Below are 22,019 nucleotides of genomic sequence, written 5' to 3' on the forward strand. Positions count from 1 at the left end.
CTAAATCACTCAAATTATATGATGGCAGCCCTATTATGGATCCCATACAGTATTGACAAGTACTTGGCTTCTTACATTATTTATCTCTCACACGTCTAGACATCTCATTTATAATCAACAAATTATCATAATTTATTCATTGACCCTCTACTATGCATTGGTTTATAGTAAAATAAGTCTTACGATATGTAAAAGGGACTCTCAATAATGGACTTTTTCTTTGTAAACTCTCACCACTTCATCTCTATGCCTTCATTAATGGTAATTAGACAAGCAACATTAATGATATAACATCTACATCAACCTATATTGTCTTCTTTTGAGCACATCCAATCAATTATAGTTTCAAGAAACAAAAAACAATTGCAAGATCCATCATTAAAATTGAATACTAAGTCATTACTACCACTATTGTAGAACTCAACTAGGTCACCGATCTATTACAAAAACTTTGACATCACTTCTAAATTCACTCAATTGGTGTCACTTACCTATGCACTAATCTAGTGTTCCACTCACACATGAAACATATTGTCATCGACTTCCACTTCGTAAAAGATCAAGTTGTCAAATATCAACTATGTGTTTTTTACGTATATACTTTTGATCAACTAGTAGATTCCCTTCCAAAACCTCACACTTATAAGATATTTTAATTATATCAATTCAAGATTAAAATCCTTAACGAAAGCTCCTATCTTATAAAAGCATAATATAAGATCGAGGTAAATACGAAATAACATCTTTGCTTTCTTATATCTTTAATCAATGATGTGAGGATCAAAGAGGACCTCATTAAATTTTTTTTTCATGATTTAAATGATTGATTGAAATTTTTTTTCTTGTATAAAATATTTATTATTTTAATAAATAAATTTTTTTTTTCATAATCTACTCTTTAATTCTTCGTGGAGGACTCTCTGGCGCTATGGACGAGTCAAAGGGGACCGTATTTTTTATGGGCAACAAACGAAACAAAGCAAGTACAAGAAGCGAAAGAAGAAGAAATAGAAGCAAAGGCTTTGAGCGAGCGAAACATGCAAGAAGAAAGACGTTTAGAATTGGCGAGCGGAGAAGAGCTGATGAGTAGAATCCGCCATGGTTTAATGATTGACGTCCTTCCCCTCCAGTAAGCCCTAATAGTTATCCAGGGGTTTTGCATATTAATTCCTATAATCACTCTTGATTGCGTAATAGTCTTTCTATTACTTTTGACACTTTTGGCATTTTACATATTAATCTCTCGGATTGTTTTCATTTTCACCATAATTTATGTATGTTCATATTAGCAGGTAAGTTTTTTAATTTTGTTATGTAATAATACTTTGTTTAAATATTATTTTAATGAAATTAATATTACATCTTTCAAGTAAACATGTGCAAAGCACGTGTCCGCGAGCGGTGTGTTCATGTCAGCGATAATCCTTGCTTTTTCCTCTTCTCTACCAAACAGTCTTTTCCACTGTATCATAGCTTCTAATCACACCCCTCGTTCCCATCTCTTTCTCATTCTCTGCATCTTTAGGTTGGCGAGTTTATAAAGATCCCTCTCTTTTTCTCCTTTACCAGCAAAATGCTCTTCTCGATCTCCACTTCCACCTCCAACACCAAGTCGACTTCCAATTGGCTCGAACGCCTCCACAGCTCCAGGGGCTTCTCCGTCCCCGCCCACCTCCACCTCGACCACTTCCTCTCCCCTGATTCCGCTTCCAACCCTACCCCTAACTCTCCTCCTCCTCCTCCTCCTCCTCCTCCCGAGGAAGTACTCTCCGATCCGCCGCCCCCAGAGCCTCTCGCCAATCCACGCCGCCGGAAAAAACATCTGCAACCGCCTCCGCCCCCGGGCGCTTCTACTGATGGGAAGCAGCGGCTCTTCGATCTCGTGGGCGGTGTCCTCGCGGAGCTCTTTGTTATGGGAGGACCGCCCGTGGTCCGGGCCCTCAAGGCCAAGAAGACCTCCCGAAAGCAGCCCAACCCTAAGGTCTGCGTACCCTCGGCTTCCGCCAGCATTGACGGCTGCCGTTCCCTTCCGGCGACGTCTCCGCCCTCCAGCGCGGACAACAGTGTGGCCGAGGCCAAGAAGAGCCGGTCAAAGCTGCGGAGAAAGCGGGGCACGGCCGGTAGTCCGGTGGACTTGGACTTGTCGGCGTACTCGAGGACGGATGTGACGGTAATTGATACCAGCTGCCCGGGGTGGAAGTCAGAGAAGGTCATCTTTAGGAAGGGAATTATGTGGAAGGTCCGGGATAAGAAAGTGTGGACATTGAGCAGGAAAAAAAGGAAGATGGGTCTCGTTGGGAGATTGATTAATGAGAAAGACAAGGAACAGCCTCTGGCTGAACCAAAAGTTCAAGCAGATGAGGGGATTTTAGCATCATTTGTTGAAGTAAGAACATCATAAACTTGTTGTATTCCTCCACTCGCTTGGTGAAAAAAAATAGCTCAAATTGTTCAATATTGAATTATGCATCTTGTAGTAGTAGGGTAGCTTACTCTTTTCAATATTGAGATGATCCTGTTTCTGTGATGTCTTTAAGACTCGCATATACCAAAACAGATATTTTGTTTTGTTGGTGTAGACTAACAGAATTCCAGGTTATGTAGACATGATGTAGGTGTAACTCAAGACATAAGTTGTGTTCTAAGCTAGAATGGTGCTTTGTGATGCAATATGACCATGCATGATTACAATGATGTGGAGGACTCTGTTTTGGAGTAAAAAGAATGGGTAAAAGTATATTTTATAGGAATATGAAAAAAAAAATGGTAAATTAAGTGACTAATGTACCCATTTGAGGTATGAAATTTCTTGGCACATAAAGAGTTAACTTTGTTAACTGGCTCATTCGATTTCATCGTTAGTGTATTATTGGATGAGTAAGAAATAACACATTGTAGATCATGCCTTGAAAGTCCGAGAGAAACTGGATTGAGCAAATACTTCAAAGGAATTGAGTATTCCAAGAACTGTTACATGTGACAAAACTGTTTCACATAAAATGAAGGACTTCAACGTGGTTTGTGGGCTTGAAAAAAATCATAGGACAGGTTTACCTGAGATTTAAATGAGCTTTGGAATGTTATGTGTATCATGTATGTTAATGCTATTAAGAATATGTATTCCAAACTATTGTTAATACAAGAAAAATGGGTAGTGAAACTAATGACTTCTTGATGTTAATACAATATTTGTTCTGATACCTTAGATGAATGCTTCTGATAGCTATGCATGAGATTAACTAGTGGTGACAGCCTACTTTTACTCGAACTACAATAACATGATTCGTTTGCTAAATAATTATAGACTCTCAAGGATTGTTGTGTTGTCCACCAATAGTGTTTCAGAACTTGGGCAGGCCAAAGCATGCTGATTGACCTGTGATACCATGGGCCCTGTGCCAAGCAATACAAGATGGTCACATTGTCAAGGTTTGTGTTGGCATACTCTCAGCACCAGCACAAGATTATGGTGTTCTATCAGGCATGCTGACTGGTATGCCTCAGTACAGCAATCCATGATTACAATGTGATCATCAGCACAAGATGATCACATTGTCAAAAACTTTGACAACTTCTCACCATTTTTTTCCTGGTCCATAGTTGCTGGTGTAACTTGGAAGTTGTGTTCCATTTTTCTTGAAATTGTGGAAGCCTGTTTGCTAGATAACATGTGACATCTTTCTTGGTTTAGACATGTTTGAAATTATGTTCACCATTTATTGATCTGGAAGATGCATTATAAATTTGAAATATTTTTTTATATCAATCCATCGTCAATTGCTAGACATAAAACTAGGCAAAGTGGTTTATTTTTATGCCAATATATGCAATATATCACCTCATTTTATGATATCTTGGTTGCTCATTTCAGCATACCGTTCCAGACAGATCTATATGCTGGATTAGTTACAACAATTTTGCATTAGTCTTTGGTTTGCTATATTTTAAACAATAATGATAATCCTTTATCTGAATGAGAACATGATGCGTTCACCATACTAGCTGATTTAGTTACTATCAGCTGCTTCTGCTTCATCTGAGTGAACAACAATATTTACTTGCTGGGATTATAGATATTTCACCAACTTTTGGCACAACTTTAGTCACGTGGATCGTATATTAAAACTATTTGATATATGAAAGGTGTAAGTAACAACGTTCGTTGTTACTTCATGTGGATTGTTATCAATCTATTCCAATTACCTCATTTGATGATGCATATTTTTGAAACAGCATCTAGGGTCAGGAAGGACTTTGTTGAGATGTGTTTTACTACTTTGTTGCCTATGTGTGGTTATGTTTGAAACATTTTTGTGGTAGTGTATTGAAATTTTGTCATTTTTATGGCTAACCTCTTGTTTTTGGCTTTAATGTTTAGTAAGTTGTGCACTCATGAAATTTGATTACATATTCCTTTAGTAGCTTCATCTGATGCTTTTTTACTCCCACAATTATCTGAAAATAAATTATTACTGAAACAGGGTGGTGATCCTGTCGACAAGAGGGATGCTTCTGGAAAGATAGGTGACCAGGTTCCAATTTCCATACGAAGGCAAGCTTGCTTGGATCAGTATTGATTATGTTAGCATTTCTGTGTTCTATGGATGGCATAATGACCAAGGTTTTTCGTATTGCCTTGAATAATTAAGTTGCTTTAGTTTTCAACTGAATTTTCTAATGCCCAAGAGACGACGATGATACTCTCAATATAGGAGGATAATATTTCCAGCACTCCTAAGTTTTGCTTTCTTGGTTAATCATAACATGTCCAATCTTCAAATTTCCAGGCAGAAGTTTTCAAGATCCCCACGTACACGAACAGCCGAAGACTCTGCTTTCCAACCAAATGCTACAAGCAGCAGGAAAAATGGTGTATCGTGCCCTAGAAGTTCACCTAAAGAAAGATGAGATTCTGAAGAATTTGGAGTTGTCCCTGTTCATTCAGTTGGAAAAGGTTTTCCAAAGGCCTGTCTATGCTCTGCAGCTTAATGAAATGCTCTTTGCAGGACAAGGTATGGAAAGTTATTCTCAATTTGGTCGTTTGTAACTGCTACTGGATGCTTGCAAATTCACCATGGGGTGGCTTTACTGTCTTGTGGTTGTGGTCTGAAGTTTATTTTTCTTACCATTCCTTGTCACACAGTCACCTTAATCTGTTAAGCTGAGATGATTGTGTGGTTGTTTGTGGGACACATTTGTCTATTTAAACTCTTATTCTTGTCGGTGATACGAGGTCTTTTACCTCTCGTTTTCTGCCCATTATTCTGTTTCAAGCCTAACATATTCTCAAATGCTTGAATCTTTCGACATTATTATTTGTATACTGATTGAATTTAAGCGTGCAACATGCTTGATAAAGTCGTATATCAATTGAATTTTTTTTAAAAAAAATTAAACAATTTTTTTTGTTACATTATATGGTGATTTATCTGTGCAGGAACAGACTAACCACTAGAATGCGTCAATAGATATATATCAAAAAATGAAAGTGAGGGAGGGATTTTAAGATGTTATCTTTGTTTTTACCTGCGTTCTGATTGATCATTTTCATTTATGTGGATTTTACGAGGGAAGATCTCGTCACCGAGAGAATTAGCTGAGCTGAGTAATTAATTATACAATCTTTTCACATTTAACCTAAATTATTAATGTGCTGTTGTAAATAATTTATTCTGAACTATAATTTAGAATAAATATGAAATTAAAATAAACTGTAACATCAAAGTGGCTGTAGTTTAGTGGTTAGAATTCCACGTTGTGGCCGTGGAGACCTGGGCTCGAATCCCAGCAGCCACAAATGATTTTATTTTTATTTTTTTTCTATTCGCCCTATTTTGTATTGCTTTCCTTCATCCGTCATTTGCTCTATTCATACTTAGTTTCTGGATGTTGATACAAGAAAGAAACCGTAGCATTTTAAGCCTATAAGCAGGTCATAAAACTTGTTCTGATGCCCAAACTCAGAAACTGTCTTACTTTGTTGTCACAAAGTAACAAGTGTCAGTTAAAGAGGAAGTTTTAACGAATCAAACAAAACCCTTCCTTAATTCAAGTGCCTGTCATTTCTACAAACACATGCAGCAGACAAACTCAGAAACTGTCTTATTTTGTTATCACAAAGTGAGAAGTGTCATTTAACCCGGAAGTCTCAACCAGGAAGTGCCTGTCATTTCTACAAACACATGCAGCAGGCAAGCGTGTTATGATTGTGACTCCTCTGGCTCCGTTGGCCTCTCTCATCCCATTAATGGATGGCATCGTCAGCCCGCAGCACCGTCACATGCCGCGTCGCGTCGAACCTCTCCCCACGCCCCACAGAGCGTAGGCCTCCTACCCGTGGTCCGCGTCGTCGCCTATCAGCAGCTGGTCATTCGGCATCCGCAGCGACGTGAACCGGGCGATGGCCAGCAGTATGGTTGTGGTGGCCACGAGGTTCCACACGGTGACGAAAACGGCTCCCACCAGTTGCTTGAAGAGCTTGATGTAAGCGTAAAGATATGTAATTATGCTATGTCAATAATACGGAAATAATATATATGCTAGGATTGAAATCAATACATAGATCTAATTATACGATGTGTACCTTTTGATGTCATATGTCTAAGCAGAGTCTTTAATCCAAAATACCTGCAAGCACCGTCTTTAATTCGATCGTCTTTAATCCAATCGCACACGATCTGAAGGAGTGCAAAAAGAGTAGACCCTTTCTCCTCTCTTCCTATCCTTTCACAGGACCCACATAGATTGATGGATTTGGGGAGAAGGTTTTGGGGAGAGAGTCGAGGAGAATAACTGAATCCCTCGAGGTGCGTCTGTCTATACGTGTCAACATTATGACGCTCTAACACACCCTCAACCCCTAGAGATTCTGTTCTTTTATAGGCGAGAGCAAAGGGTCTCATCGATTTTCTTATATCTCCGAGGAATCGCTAAAATATCTGAACGGAACCCAATTAGTTATTCTATTATATATCTTATTCAATTATAAAAGGGCCATATATTCTAATATTCTCCCACTTGGCCCATTAATTGATAAGATATAAAAGAGATACAAAATCAAAACAAACAAAACAAAATTTGTTTAAAAACAATTTTACCTAATTGGATTTCAAGAAATTTTGAAAAGCATTTTATACATGGCCATGTTTTAAAAATAAGCCAATAAGTCTAATAAACACAATAATACTATATTAAGTCCAAATATCAATGCGAGTCATAGCGGTTGTATTTCATCAATGTCATACTCCCTTCTATGTACCACAACATTGTTAGTCTTTCATAATATAGTCCATAATGACCCCTGTAATTTGTCTTGTCAAGACAATCCTGTTATTACATTCAACCATAATATGCATAAACATAAATGTAAATAGGATAGCAGAAACAGATAACTTTAATTAAGTAAAATGTCAATAATAGCATCAACATAAACATGTATCACCATATCCTTTATAACTTGCTCACAAGCCCCATTCTAAGAACATGTTATTTGAATATTTTGCTTTGTAAGGCTTTTGTCAATGGGTCAGCAATCATTATAGTGGTGCTCAAGTTCTCAATTAACACTTGTTGTTTCTGGACTCTTTCTCTAACCACTAAGTACTTTATCTCAATGTGCTTGGAACCACTAGAGTACTTGCCATTCTTAGAGAAGAAAATTGCTGCGGTGTTATCACAAAATATCTTCAGCGGCTTGGTAATTGAGTCGACCACACCAAGTCCTGAGATAAAATTTCGCAGCCATAAAGCTTGATTTGTGGCCTCAAAGCATGCCACAAATTCAGCTTCCATTGTTGATGATGCAATAAGCGATTCCTTTGTACTTTTCCAAGAAATTGCCCCACCAGCTAATATAAATACAAATCCTGAAGTGGACTTCCTGCTGTCGAGGCAATTTGCAAAATCAGCATCTGAATATCCAGTTACTTCAAGTTGATCAGATCTCTTGTATGTGAGCATATAATCTTTTGTCCCTTATAGATATCTCATTACTTTTTTTGCAGCTTTCCAATGTTCCATTCCTGGGTTGCTTTGATATCTTCCCAACATTGCAATTGTAAAACTGATATATGGTCTTGTACAGGTTTGAGCATATAATAGACTTCCAACTACGCATCCATAAGGAATATTCTGTTGAATCTCGGATTTTGATGATGAAACTAATTGATTGTGTTTAGATGTTTAACTGCATTTTGAGTGATGCAGGTCTACTCGATCAGGATTAGACAGTTAACGCAAGAGGAATTGACATTGCGCCGGAGGAGATCACGTTAGGATATTGGATGGCAGAAGGCTTCGGACGTCGGGCATCGGGCCAAGAGCGGAATTGCACCAAGGATATCGGGGTTGCGGAGGTCAACCGCCGATTGGGCAACAAGCCGCAAGAGAGGACGATGCGCTGAAGAATCAGACGAAGCGCCAACCAATGACATGCCGGGAAACGTAATGTCGATTCGCGTTGTAATAACTATCTAGATCGGAGTAGAGTTTTGGCTTGCTGTGCAGGATTAACTACGATAACGATGAAGACATAAAGTGAAACAAAGTGCGGAGTCAAGCACGAAGGATTCGTTGGGAGTTCAAGAGTTCGACGGAAGTCCGAAGGTTCGTCGGGAATGCTGCCGGAACTAGCCGAGAATGAGTAGGGAGCTTGCCGAAGGGATTTTCGGAAGCTCGCCGGAAGGTTCGTTGGAAGTTCGCGGAGCTCGCCGAGAAAGATCGGAGCTTGCCGAAGAAGCTCGTTGGAACTCGCCAAGATCAAATCGTGAAGTCTAGGAGCTTTCCGGGAGTCCGCAGAATGGTTTCCGAGAGTTTATCGGAAGACCGTCGGAAGTTCGTCGGAAGCTCGCCGGAAGAAGTCTTGACTTATGAACTTTGTAATAGCTTAGAAAATATCTTTAAATTCGTAGTTAGCATGTTAATTAGGGTTAGGATTAGGTATTAATCCTATAACCTAAGTAGGGGCCAATTGGGCTCGAGTTCGGATTAGTTTGGGCCAAGATTGAAGCCAAACTAAGTAGGCTGAAAACACTGTAGACGGGCTGAAAACACTATAGGCGGTGGCACCGCCTGGGCTGGGCGGTGGCACCGCCCAGTGCTCGAGAGCTGGGCGGTAGCACCGCTTGGGCTGGGCGGTGGCACCGCCCAGCACTGTCAGCTTTTGACAAGTGACAGGCGGTGGCACCGCCACTGACAGGCGGTGGCACCGCCAGCATCGGGAACCCAACGAGAATTCAAATTTTGGAGCCCAAATTTGAATCCTCTTGGGGCCTATAAATACCCCTCTATTCTCAGCTGAGAAGACAACTTTTTGAGCAGCAAGTGTTTGAGAGAAAGGCCCTAGAAAAGTCTTAGATAGTCTTGTTTTCAATTTGGTAGTGTTCACCTCCTTCTTTCTTGCTAAAAATTTGTAAGAGAGTGAACCGCTTATAAAGAGTTGTAAGAGGGGTATTTACCCTTCCATTTCAAGAGACTTGCTAGTGGAAGGTGGGAGCCTCATCGAAGAGGGGCCTCGCAAGTGGAGTAGGTCATTTGACCGAACCACTCTAAAATCGGCATGATCCTTGGTTTGCATTTCATTATTGCTATTTACATTATTGTAAACCTTCTTATATGCTTTAGTTCCTTATTACTTTTGCTGCGCATATTTAAGAATACGCTTTCAAGATTAAGCTTTTCAAGTTCCGTTCTTATCGTAAGAAAGATTTTCTAAAACCGAAGTTTTAATCCGCTGCACTAATTCACCCCCCCCTCTTAGTGCCGCTCCGATCCTAACAATTGGTATCAGAGCCACGGTTTTCTACTTTGGTTTAACACCCATATAGAAATGGCTCTTTATGGCTTTCAAGAGGGCTTATCGGTTGTTCGTCCACCGTTGTTTAACGGATCGGACTACACTTGTTGGAAAACTCGAATGAGAGTTTTCTTACTTTCTTTGGATTTGAATTTATGGCACATAGTCCAAAATAGATATGAAATGTCTTCTCTCCCAATGAACCATTGGAATGATTTGGAGAAGAAGATGTTTTCTTTAAACGCAAAGGCTATGAATGCCTTATTTTGCGCTTTAGACAAAAATGAGTTCAATCGGATTTTTACGTGCGAAACGGCTTTTGATATTTGGCGAACACTTGAAATCACACATAAGGGAACTAGTAGAGTCCAAGACTCGAAAGTTAACATTTTAATGCATGATTTCGAGCTTTTTCAAATGAAGCCGAGCGAAACCATTGTTGACATGTACACCCGTTTTACGGATGTCGTCAATGGTTTACAAACTCTTGGCAAATGTTTCTCGAATTTTGAACTTGTTAGTAAGGTTTTACGATCACTTTCTAAAGCTTGGGAATCAAAAGTAATGGTAATACAAGAAACAAAAGATTTAAATATTTTTCCACTTGAAGAACTTATCGGTTCATTGATGACATATGAAATGGTGCGCAATGCACACGATGAACATGATGAACAAAATCACCTTCCAAAGAACAGGAAGGATTTGGAACTTCGGACAAATGAATACCACTTGAGCGATGACTCAAGTGATGAGGACAATAATGAACTTGAACTTCGAACACTAAATCTTAATAAGTTTATGAAACAAAAATCTAAAATAAACAATGAACTTGAACGGAGGAAGAAGCCAAAGAAAAGGAAGGCACCCGAGGAGAAAATCAAGAAAGGCGAGGTGGCAAACTATGCCTCAACTACTCTCAACAACGAGGTAATCGAAATCCCCCTAATTTATTTTGAAATTACATAATACTTTCATGAGTTATTTTTAATTTAGTTTAGGATTAATTTTCTTAAAAATTACATGAAAATAAAAAATTAGAAATCATGTTTGATTTGAAGTAATGCTTAATGATGATGCTTAATGATGTATTTTTTGATTTGACATAAATGAAATAGGCATGCTTATAGGGAATAGTAAAGTATGCTTGACAATTGTATACTTAACGATGCATAAAGTTGTAATGAAAATATTAATATACTATGATTTGATGATTTTATGCATGACATTGTAAAGTTATATATAATGATGCATAATGATGAAATTGTGTAATAAAAATATTAAACATTTTGAAGCCATGTTTTAGTGTCATGTATATTGATCATGCTTAATAAAATTTGAAATTATGCATGATGAATCTTATGATTTATGGATTATTGATGAAAGTACCTTATTGATCTTTGTTGTAATAAATCTTACTCTTTTGGTTTTAAACATGATACATGTTTTTATTAGGCATAAATGAAACAAAATCATATGTTTTGAAACAATCGAAAAGAGGAAAACATTCTTGAAAATTATTTTGCTCAATCTTATTGATTTTGATGAATCCATTTGTATCATCTTTGTGAATCTCTTGGATTTTGTTAATGATTTTGATGATTTAAATTTGAATAAATTTTTATCGAAATCACGATCTTGATCTCTTGAAATTTATAACATGAAATTCTTTATGAATCAACATTGTTTTCTATTTAAAAGGAGATTTGTCGAAATGTTTCATAGTCTTTTAGTATTTATGATCTTGATAATTATGTTTTGAAACTTTATGTAAACCCAGAATATTCATCATGATTTGAATATTTAAAGAGGAGAATTTTCTAAATAAATCATGATTTTTCCTTATGAGTTCTTGGAGTCATTACTTGATTTTTCTTTTAAAACAAGATCTCTTCTTTGTACTCCTATGATTTTTCTTGATATTTTATTTAAAGAAGATATTTACTATATGAATCATGTCTTTTGGTATTCAAATGATTTTATCCTTCATGACATGATTTCTTTATATTTATGGCTTGCATGGCTTGAAATGTTTTGGTATAATGCATGCAATGATGAAATATTCATAAAGTTAAAATGATGTATGCAATACTTATTATAATGTTGTACATGATGTATTTATTGCATATGATGTGTATCATGAATACTTTAAATGATGAGTGTTTGGTATCATGATCAACATGTTGATAAATGCTTAAAAATTTTAATGTTTGAGTATCATGTATGATATGCTTATTAATGATGATTGATTTATTTTTCGGTATCGTGCATGAAAAATAGGGTTATTGAAATTATGTATGTTTTAATTTGAATATATAATGATGCACAAATAAGAATGATACTTACCTTTGTCATAATATGAAAATTGATATAAGGGTCTTCCCTTCTTTTTGACAATGACAAAGGGGGAGCAAGAATTTCTAGCGTGTGCATCATGAAAAGAGGCAATCTAACTAGCTTGCACAATTCAAGATGAAAGCAAAAAATTGCACTTCTCAAAAGAGAAGATGCAAATGTAACATTTGCCAAATTGTTTGCTTGCCTTATGTAAAATATTATCTCTTGCTAGTTTGGCATTTTTGCTAGCTTGTATGTTGCAAAACTTGATCACTTTTTCAAACATTTTGCTAGCTTACACTTTGCAAAGAAAGCAAAAATGACACTTATAGAAGAAAGAGCTTGTTATTTTGAACATCACAAGCTTGCCTATCTTAAGAAACAAAAATTGCAAAAGTGCTATCTTGCCTATCTCAAGAAACAAAACTTGCAACTTGCACATTGCAATAGGAAGCAAGAATTATGAGCTTACACAAGAAAGCTATCTTACATTTGCTTTCGAAATTTTTGCTAGCTTATATATTGTGAAACGTGTATATCATGAAAATTGCTAGCTTGTAGTCTAAAGAGAAGCAATTAGTTGTTATCTCAAGAAAAGCAAACATGCTAAACTTACACATCTTTAATTGCTAGATTGCATGATGATAAAATTTGATACTATGTGTTTCATGCAATGTATGGAACTTTTTATTTCTAAACACATAAGAGTAGGTACTTCTCCTTTTTGTTGATGACATAGGGGGAGAAGTATATTGATGACTTCATGCATTGAATTGAATATTTTATATATATTTGCATGATGGTTTAAATGTTTTTCATAACATATGACGAATGTTACTTGGATTTGGGATAATCCAAGTGTTCTATCAATGGCATATTGATAGGGGGAGCTTGGTTAAACTCCGGGGAGTTAAGGTTAACTCCGTTAGTCATCAATTAGTTGTCATCATCAAAAAGGGGGAGATTGTTGAATCTCGGATTTTGATGATGAAACTAATTGATTGTGTTTAGATGTTTAACTGCATTTTGAGTGATGCAGGTCTACTCGATCAGGATTAGACAGTTAACGCAAGAGGAATTGACGTTGCGCCGGAGGAGATCACGTTAGGATATTGGATGGCAGAAGGCTTCGGACGTCGGGCATCGGGCCAAGAGCGGAATTGCACCAAGGATATCGGGGTTGCGGAGGTCAACCGCCGATTGGGCAACAAGCCGCAAGAGAGGACGATGCACTGAAGAATCGGACGAAGCGCCAACCAATGACATGCCGGGCAACGTAATGTCGATTCGCGTTGTAATAACTATCTAGATCGGAGTAGAGTTTTGGCTTGCTGTGCAGGATTAACTACGATAACGATGAAGACATAAAGTGAAACAAAGTGTGGAGTCAAGCACGAAGGATTCGTTGGGAGTTCAAGAGTTCGACGGAAGTCCAAAGGTTCGTCGGGAATGCTGCCGGAACTAGCCGAGAATGAGTAGGGAGCTTGCCGAAGGGATTTTCGGAAGCTCGCCGGAAGGTTCGTTGGAAGTTCGCGGAGCTCGCCGAGAAAGATCGGAGCTTGCCGAAGAAGCTCGTTGGAACTCGCCAAGATCAAATCGTGAAGTCTAGGAGCTTTCCGGGAGTCCGCAGAATGGTTTCCGAGAGTTTATCGGAAGACCGTCGGAAGTTCGTCGGAAGCTCACCGGAAGAAGTCTTGACTTACGAACTTTGTAAAAGCTTAGAAAATGTCTTTAAATTCGTAGTTAGCATGTTAATTAGGGTTAGGATTAGGTATTAATCCTATAACCTAAGTAGGGGCCAATTGGGCCCGAGTTCAGATTAGTTTGGGCCAAGATTGAAGCCAAACTAAGTAGGCTGAAAACACTGTAGACGGGCTGAAAACACTATAGGCGGTGGCACCGCCTGGGCTGGGCGGTAGCACCGCTTGGGCTGGGCGGTGGCACCGCCCAGCACTGTCAGCTTTTGACAAGTGACAGGCGGTGGCACCGCCACTGACAGGCGGTGGCACCGCCAGCATCGGGAACCCAACGAGAATTCAAATTTTGGAGCCCAAATTTGAATCCTCTTGGGGCCTATAAATACCCCTCTATTCTCAGCTGAGAAGACAACTTTTTGAGCAGCAAGTGTTTGAGAGAAAGGCCCTAGAAAAGTCTTAGATAGTCTTGTTTTCAATTTGCTAGTGTTCACCTCCTTCTTTCTTGCTAAAAATTTGTAAGAGAGTGAACCGCTTGTAAAGAGTTGTAAGAGGGGTATTTACCCTTCCATTTCAAGAGACTTGCTAGTGGAAGGTGGGAGCCTCATCGAAGAGGGGCCTCGCAAGTGGAGTAGGTCATTTGACCGAACCACTCTAAAATCGGCATGATCCTTGGTTTGCATTTCATTATTGCTATTTACATTATTGTAAACCTTCTTATATGCTTTAGTTCCTTATTACTTTTGCTGCGCATATTTAAGAATACGCTTTCAAGATTAAGCTTTTCAAGTTCCGTTCTTATCGTACGAAAGATTTTCTAAAACCGAAGTTTTAATCCGCTGCACTAATTCACCCCCCCCTCTTAGTGCCGCTCCGATCCTAACATATTCTTCATTTGATTCTTTTCTAAGTCATTTCTTGGGCACTGGTTTTGACTGAATTTTTCACCTTTAGTAATAGGTACATCATTGGTTGAGCAAAGCTGCATATTAAATCTCTCCAAGATACGATCAATATATCCTTTCTGAGACAATCCTAATAATCCTTGAGATCTATCTCTGAATATCTCAATGCCAATAACATAGGATGCCTCATTCATATCAACCATCTTAAAGTTCTTATTGAGAAATATCTTGGTTTCGTGCAATAAACCAAGATCACTACTGGCAAGTAAAATATCATCCACATATAAGACCAATATAATAAACTTGCTCCCACTTACCTTCAGGTATATACATTGATCAACAGTATTTTCCTTAAATCCGAAGGAAGTAATGGTATTATGAAACTTTATATACGATTGTCTGGAATCTTGTTTAAGGCCATAAATGGATTTCTTAAGTTTACAAGCCCAACTTTCTTTTCCCTTTTCTATGAATCCTTCGGGTTGTTCCATATAGATTTCCTCATCTAGATCCCCGTTCAGAAATGTTGTTTTCACATCCATCTAATGCAACTCAAGATCATAATGAGCTACTAATGCCATAACGATTCTCAATGAGTCCTTTTTAGAAACAGGAGAAAAAGTCTCATTATAGTCGATGCCTTCCTTCTGAGAAAAACCTTTGGCCACAAGTCTGGCTTTATATCGTTCGATATTGCCCGTTGAGCCATGTTTTGTCTTAAAGACCCATTTACAACCGACTCTTTTACAATCATTGGGCAATTCAACGAGATCCCATACATCATTCTGTACCATTGATTTTAACTCTTCTTTCATTGCATCATACCATTTTTCAGAATCGTTACTTTCTATGGCTTGCGAAAACGATAAGGGGTCTCTTTTTATTCCTATATCATAATCTGATTCTTGTAGATATACAACATAATCATCAGAAATGGCATGTTTCCTGTTCCTTTGATATCTTCTCAAATCTGCCAATTGTGATTGTTCTCCAAGATCATCAGCGGCGACATCAACATCATGTGAGAGTTCTTGGATGTTATTTTGTTGTTCACCCTCATCAATACTCTCATTGATTTGAGGAACAACAATCTCTCGAACAGGAGATGATATGAGAGAATTAACCTGAATCTCCTCAATATCAAAATTAACCCTTCGAGATTTTTCACTCCCACTGATTTCGCCATTTTCTAGGAATTTTGCATTACCAGATTCTACTATTCTCATACTATGATTAGGGCAATAAAATTTGTATCCCTTGGATTTTTCTGGATAACCAATAAAATATCCTGAAATAGTTCTTGGATCCAATTTCTTTTCATATGGATTGAATACTCTTATCTCTGCAAGACATCCCCAAATATGTAAATGTCTCAGACTGGGCTTCCTACTAGTCCATAACTCAAATGGAGTCGATGAAACTGACTTACTAGGAACCCTGTTCAAGATATACATAGTTGTCTTAAGAGCTTCACCCCACATCGACTCAAGTACAGAGGAATAACTCATCATGCTCCTAACCATATCAATCAGAGTACGATTTCGCCTTTCAGCAACACCGTTCTGCTGTGGCACACCTGGTAATGCATATTGAGCACAAATACCCCATTGTTCTAGGAATCTAGCAAAAGGACCAATATTCTGACTAGATCCATCATATCTGCCATAAAATTCACCACCTCTGTCAGATCTGACAATTTTAACTTTTCTATCTAATTGTCTCTCAACCTCATTTATGTATACTTCAAGAGTATCAATGGCTTGAGACTTTTCATGTATTAGATAAACTTTGCCATATCTGGACAGATCATCTATAAATGTGATGAAATATTTTTCTCCACTAAAACAAGGAATATGGAGTGGTCCGCAGATATCAGTATGAATAATCTCAATGAGTTCTTTACTTCTTGTGGCATTTTTCTTTATTTGTTTAGTTTGCTTTCACTTAATGCAATCTATACAAATATCAAAATCAGTGAAGTCTAAATGTTCCAAAATATTATCCTTCACTAATCTTTCAATTCTTTCCTTGGAGATATGCCCCAATCGTTTATGCCACAATATAGAAGATCTTTCATTATTAAAACTACGTTTCAATCTAACATTTGATTGCAGGGTCATTAGTGTCTTTGCAAACTCAAGATCCAAATTAATTCTATACAAACCATCACACAGAATTCCAAAACCAACTTTTATTGAATCGTAAAATATGCTGAGTTTGCCACTACCAAAAGAAATACAATATCCTAACTCATCAATTCTAGAAAGAGAAATCAAATTTCTAGAAATTGTAGGGACATAACATGTGTCAACAAGATCCATCAAGTGACCCGTCTCTAAGCGTAGACGATAAGTTCCCATTGATATCACTTTCGCTTTAAGACGATTTCCCATAATGATGAATCTTTCATGTTCTTTTGGTTTCCGAATTGAATGAAATCCCTGCATGTTATTTGTAACATGAGTTGATGCACCGGAATCAATCCACCAAGTGTTAGAAGGAACTTCTGTAATGTTTGATTCGAAACATACAAAGGTCGAGTTAATACCTTTCTTTTCAAACCAAGTCTTGCGTTTAATGCAATCCTGCTTCACATGTCCTTTCTTGCCACAAAAGAAGCACTTTACAGTAAAGGCTTTCTTTTCATTAGTCTGTTTAATATTTTCAGACTTAGTAAATCTCTTTGATGGATGATGCTTCAACTTTCTTTTCTTATTATCACCTCCTTGAGTAGTCGTCATGACATTATATGAATTTTCCTGCCTTAATATCAATTCTTCTAGAACACACATGCTAGTCAACTCATTCAAGTCCCACTTATCTTTATTTGTATTGTAGTTAATCTTGAATGGGCTAAATTGAGAAGGAAGAGAATTGAGAATAAATTGTACGAGGAAAGATTCATCAATATTCATGACTAATGTTTTAAGTTTTGCAGCTTTGTTAGCCATATTGAGGATATGATCCTGAATTCCTTGAGAACCATCATACTGAGCCGTAGTCAGTTCTTTCATCAATGTGCCAGCCAATGACTTATCAGCAGATTTAAATCTGTCTTCAATAACCTTTAAATATTCCTTTGCGCTAGTTGCAATCGGTAATGAAGTCTTTATGTTATTTGCAATTGTCATTCTTATGAACATTAAATTAAGCCCATCAGATCTTTCCCAAGCATTCATTTCATTAACTTGTTCTGCAGTACTTTCATTAGTCAAGTCTGCAGGCTTTTCAACAAGTAATGCTAGATCAAGATCTAATACACCCAGTGTAAATTGCACATGCTCTAACCATTCTGAATAATTTGATCCAGAAAGTACAAGGACACTAGAAGCATATGAATGTATATGCGGAAGTACCACTGTAAAAAAATATATATAATAACATTAATGCTTTGAGTTTGTCAAAAATTGATGAACTATTGATATAATCTATATTACACCTTTGGGTGAAATATTGACATATCTAGTGTTCACTCAAGAATATTTATAGAGGACTGATACCATCCTTGAGGAATAGGTATTGTTACCTTTGGGTATACAACCCTAAACTGCAAGGATATCTAAAATAGTATCATCCTACCCATCACATAATTATTTGAATTAGATTCTCCTTTGGGATTATCTAAATCTCATAATTATACGTGTCATTATGAATATTATTTCCTTAATGTCATTTAGGACTAATTCCTTAATATTATTTTATAAGTCATTAGTCTAGGTCACTTTGGTGGCTACAAGACTAATGCAATAATATAAAATAAAAATATCCTATAAAATGATAAAACTTTTATTGTAATTTATATCACAAAAGTTTATCATCCCATGCCACTTTGGCAACTACTAGTCAGATAAAACTTAAGGAAATAAATTACAAATAATATTCATCAATATTTCTTTAATTTTGCTAAGCAATTTAATAATAAAATAACAATAATAATTATTGAACATTTATGTAAAATAATTCAATAATAAATAACCATAACAATTATTGAACATTAATGCAAAGCAATTCAATAATAAATAACAATAATAATTATTGAATATTAATGCTAAGTAGATCAATAATAAATAACCATAATAATTATTGAACATTTATGTAAAGCAATTCAATAATAAATAACCATAATAATTATTGAACATTAATGCAAAGCAATTCAATAATAAATAACAATAATAATTATTGAATATTAATGCTAAATAGTTCAATAATAAATAACCATAATAATTATTGAACTTTAATAAAACTCATATGATAATTTCAAGCATATACATGTGAATAAATAAATGAAAATTCCAAAAACAATAATTGGATTTTAATTTTATTTACCACATATATAATGAATAATTTATATGAGAAATCCATAAAATAAACCATAATTTATAGTTTTTTTAATCAAAATTAAATCCAATCAAATAATCAAAAATATAATCATAATTATAATAAATGATATTTATCAATTTTATAATTGAGAATATAACCTAAATTTCTCAATTTCATAATGATAAAAAACCAAAAATATTTGATAGGATATAAATCGAAAATATGCGAATGGCAGAACTGTAATTTGGCAGAAATTAGACCCGAGGGTAAAACCGTAAATATGTTGACAGAACATAAATTGTAATTATGATATTTGCAAAGGGTAAAACTGTAATTTTTCAAAACCCTAGCCTTGAGGGCAAAAACATAAATATGCCAAAACCCTAATCTGCCATCGCCGCCGCCGCCTGCGCGAGCGGCGCGGTCGCTGCTGCCCGCGGCCCAGCCGCCTGTGTGCGGCTGCCAGCGACAGTTCTAGCCTGTGCGCGGCCACTACCGCCACGGCGCTGCCGCCACAGGGCTGCTACTGCTCACGTGCGGCCGCTGCCGCTACGGCCGTTCCTACCCGCGGGTGGCTACTGCCAACACGCGGCCGCCGCCTGTGCACGGCCTACTCATGCATGGCCGCCACCTGGGCTGTCTGCCTGCGTGCGGTCGACCGTCGCATCGACGGGTTCTGGCCGTGTGCGACCGAGTTCTATGATGCCGTCGCATGGATGGGTTCTGTGATGCCGTCCACGGTCGCATGGACGGGTTCTGTGATGCCGTCGCGTGGACGGGTTCTATAATGCCGTCGCGTGGACGGGTTCTGTAATGCCCGCGTACGAGACAGATTCTGTAATGCCCGCGTATGGGACGGATTCTATAATGCCCGTGTACGGGATGGATTCTGTAATGCCCGCATATGGGACAGGTTCTGTGATGTTGGCATATGGGACAGGTTCTGTGATGTCGGCATATGGGATGGGTTCTATGATGTCCGCATATGGGACGGATTCTGTGATGCGCACGCTACTTGGCGTAACCGCAGATTTGCAGCGAGGTCGACGGTGACCATTACTGCTTAGCAGTTCTTAGAAGATTGGTAATTATGCATCGTAAATTAATTTACAGATCTAATGCATGATTTCAAAAACCGGGCTCTAATACCAATTGTAAGCATAAAGATATGTAATTATGCTATGTTAATAATGCGGAAATAACCTATATGTCAGGATTGAAATCAATACATAGATCTAATTATACGATGCGTACCTTTTGATGTCATATGTTCAGAGATCCCGTTGATCTGCTAAGCACCGTCTTTAATCCAAAATAGCTGCAAGCACCGTCTTTAATCCGACCGTCTTTAATCCACACGCAATTTGAAGGAGTGCAAAGAGAAGGTTTTGGGGAGAGAGTCGAGGAGAATAACTGAATCCCTCAACGGAGAGGGTCTATCTATACGTTGACACCCCCTAAGATCCTGTCCTTTTATAGGCGAGAGCAGAGGGTCTACAATGAGATCTCAGAAGATTTATCTTATTCAATTATAAACGGACCACATATTCTAACATTGGAAGATGCCGCCGCCGTCGGCGGTGCCCTTGGAACCGGGATCGGGGAGGATGAGGCGGCATAGTGCGGCTCCACCAAGAGGCCGGTGAGGCCACCGAGGACTCCGGCGATGGCGTTGGTATGGAAGACGGCGAGGTTGTCGTCCAGCTTTTGAAGCAGTGCGGACTTCTTGTGGAGGATCATCATGGTGAACGATGGGACGCTTCCCGCCACAGTTCCCATCACCATTGCTGCCCATGCTTGCATAGTCCTGCCATCGGCCATGCAAGAACAGTTGTTCTAAATGGTCGCTATTGTCATGGAGTAGTTGCTTAATATTATAACAGTGATATCAATTCAATTCAAAAAGTTAAACTTCTAAGTTAGATCAAATTTAATATATAAAATTTAATTTTTGTAATCTTTAACGATACGAGACTATCCTTTCAGAATATCTATCGTCTCATAAGCATGAATATTTTCGTCACAAATGACTATTTGATTATACCGATTCTCACAAAAATGAAAGAATATGCCACTTATTTGAAGCCTCTGAAACTACATATCTGTGGATTAAGAACATTAACGATGGTGCGAGGTGATTGAAGTGGATTCTCCTGTTGACTTCTTGATGCCATATCAATTTGAAATATGAGCAAATCCTTTGCAACTACGTACATTACTATGGAACGCATAGCAGATATATGAGGTGAATTAGTGTTAGGTTAAGGATATTGGGGACATGCCTGCACCGGAAGTGATGCAGAATCTTTCCCTGTCGTTGAAGCCGGACCCGCCCAGCCACAGCAGCCGCGCTCCGTTCAGCATCAGTAGTCTGTTGTTGGGTGAGAACATCTCCCTGTCGCTCTTCAACCTCGGGCCGACCTAAACAAGATAGTGGGGCATGCACGTTAGTGTCGGTGATTCAGTGAGTCATGTGATGCATGCATACTCCGTAAGCGGCGGTGAAGCCGACGACCCCATAGGTGACATCGATGACGTAGCCGCCGGAGTAGTCGATGACGCCCCAGTGGTAGAGGAAGCCTCGGCCCCAGAGGCTGAATGCTCTGATGGTGAAGGAGAAAAGCAGCCACAGGGGGATGAAGGCCATCCACGCCTTGATGTTCATGCGACCGATCGCGGAGCCGACGAGCTGGATGAGGGTCATGGCCGCAAACATGAACTTGAAGTAGAGGAGGGACACTTGGTTTTTCATGAAAAAGAATTTGTTACGAAGGGGATGATTTGAGCACTCAAGCCATGCATACATATTATAATACCGTGAGGTATAAATATAGTATGTAAATTTACTAATAACAATCCGCATGTAGATGATCTGAGCACATGATTGAGAAAATTTTATTTTCTAAATTTTTTTATAATAATTTTTTTCTTGATGCCGTTAGATTGTCTTTGCTTTTAAGAATTCCTTCCTCC

The 22,019-nt window shown here is 38.0% G+C and overlaps 1 protein-coding gene, 1 non-coding gene and 1 pseudogene across 3 annotated transcripts; 2 read left to right on the top strand and 1 right to left on the bottom strand.

The window, feature by feature from the left end:
- The first annotated feature begins 1,451 nt into the window (after positions 1-1,451).
- LOC135624328 (uncharacterized) lies at positions 1,452-5,227 on the top strand. Of its 2 annotated transcripts, none has more exons than XM_065127818.1 (3): positions 1,452-2,386; positions 4,482-4,621; positions 4,788-5,227. In XM_065127818.1, exons 1-2 carry the CDS (start codon positions 1,574-1,576, stop codon positions 4,575-4,577), a joined length of 909 nt encoding a protein of 302 aa, XP_064983890.1. In that variant the 5' UTR covers positions 1,452-1,573; the 3' UTR covers positions 4,578-4,621; positions 4,788-5,227. The 2 variants fall into 2 exon arrangements, with proteins under 2 accessions (XP_064983890.1, XP_064983889.1); XM_065127817.1 differs by having other exon boundaries at positions 1,454-2,386; positions 4,482-4,552.
- Positions 5,228-5,724: 497 nt separating this feature from the next.
- TRNAH-GUG (transfer RNA histidin (anticodon GUG)) lies at positions 5,725-5,796 on the top strand. The gene has a single exon. It is a non-coding gene; the product is annotated as a tRNA-His (tRNA).
- A 306-nt stretch (positions 5,797-6,102) lies between these two features.
- On the bottom strand, positions 6,103-21,750 carry LOC135626022 (ammonium transporter 2 member 1-like; annotated as a pseudogene).
- Between the last annotated feature and the right edge of the window lie 269 nt (positions 21,751-22,019).

Source organism: Musa acuminata, chromosome BXJ2-10, assembly GCF_036884655.1.
Source record: "Musa acuminata AAA Group cultivar baxijiao chromosome BXJ2-10, Cavendish_Baxijiao_AAA, whole genome shotgun sequence".
NCBI classification, from domain to species: Eukaryota; Viridiplantae; Streptophyta; class Magnoliopsida; order Zingiberales; family Musaceae; genus Musa; species Musa acuminata.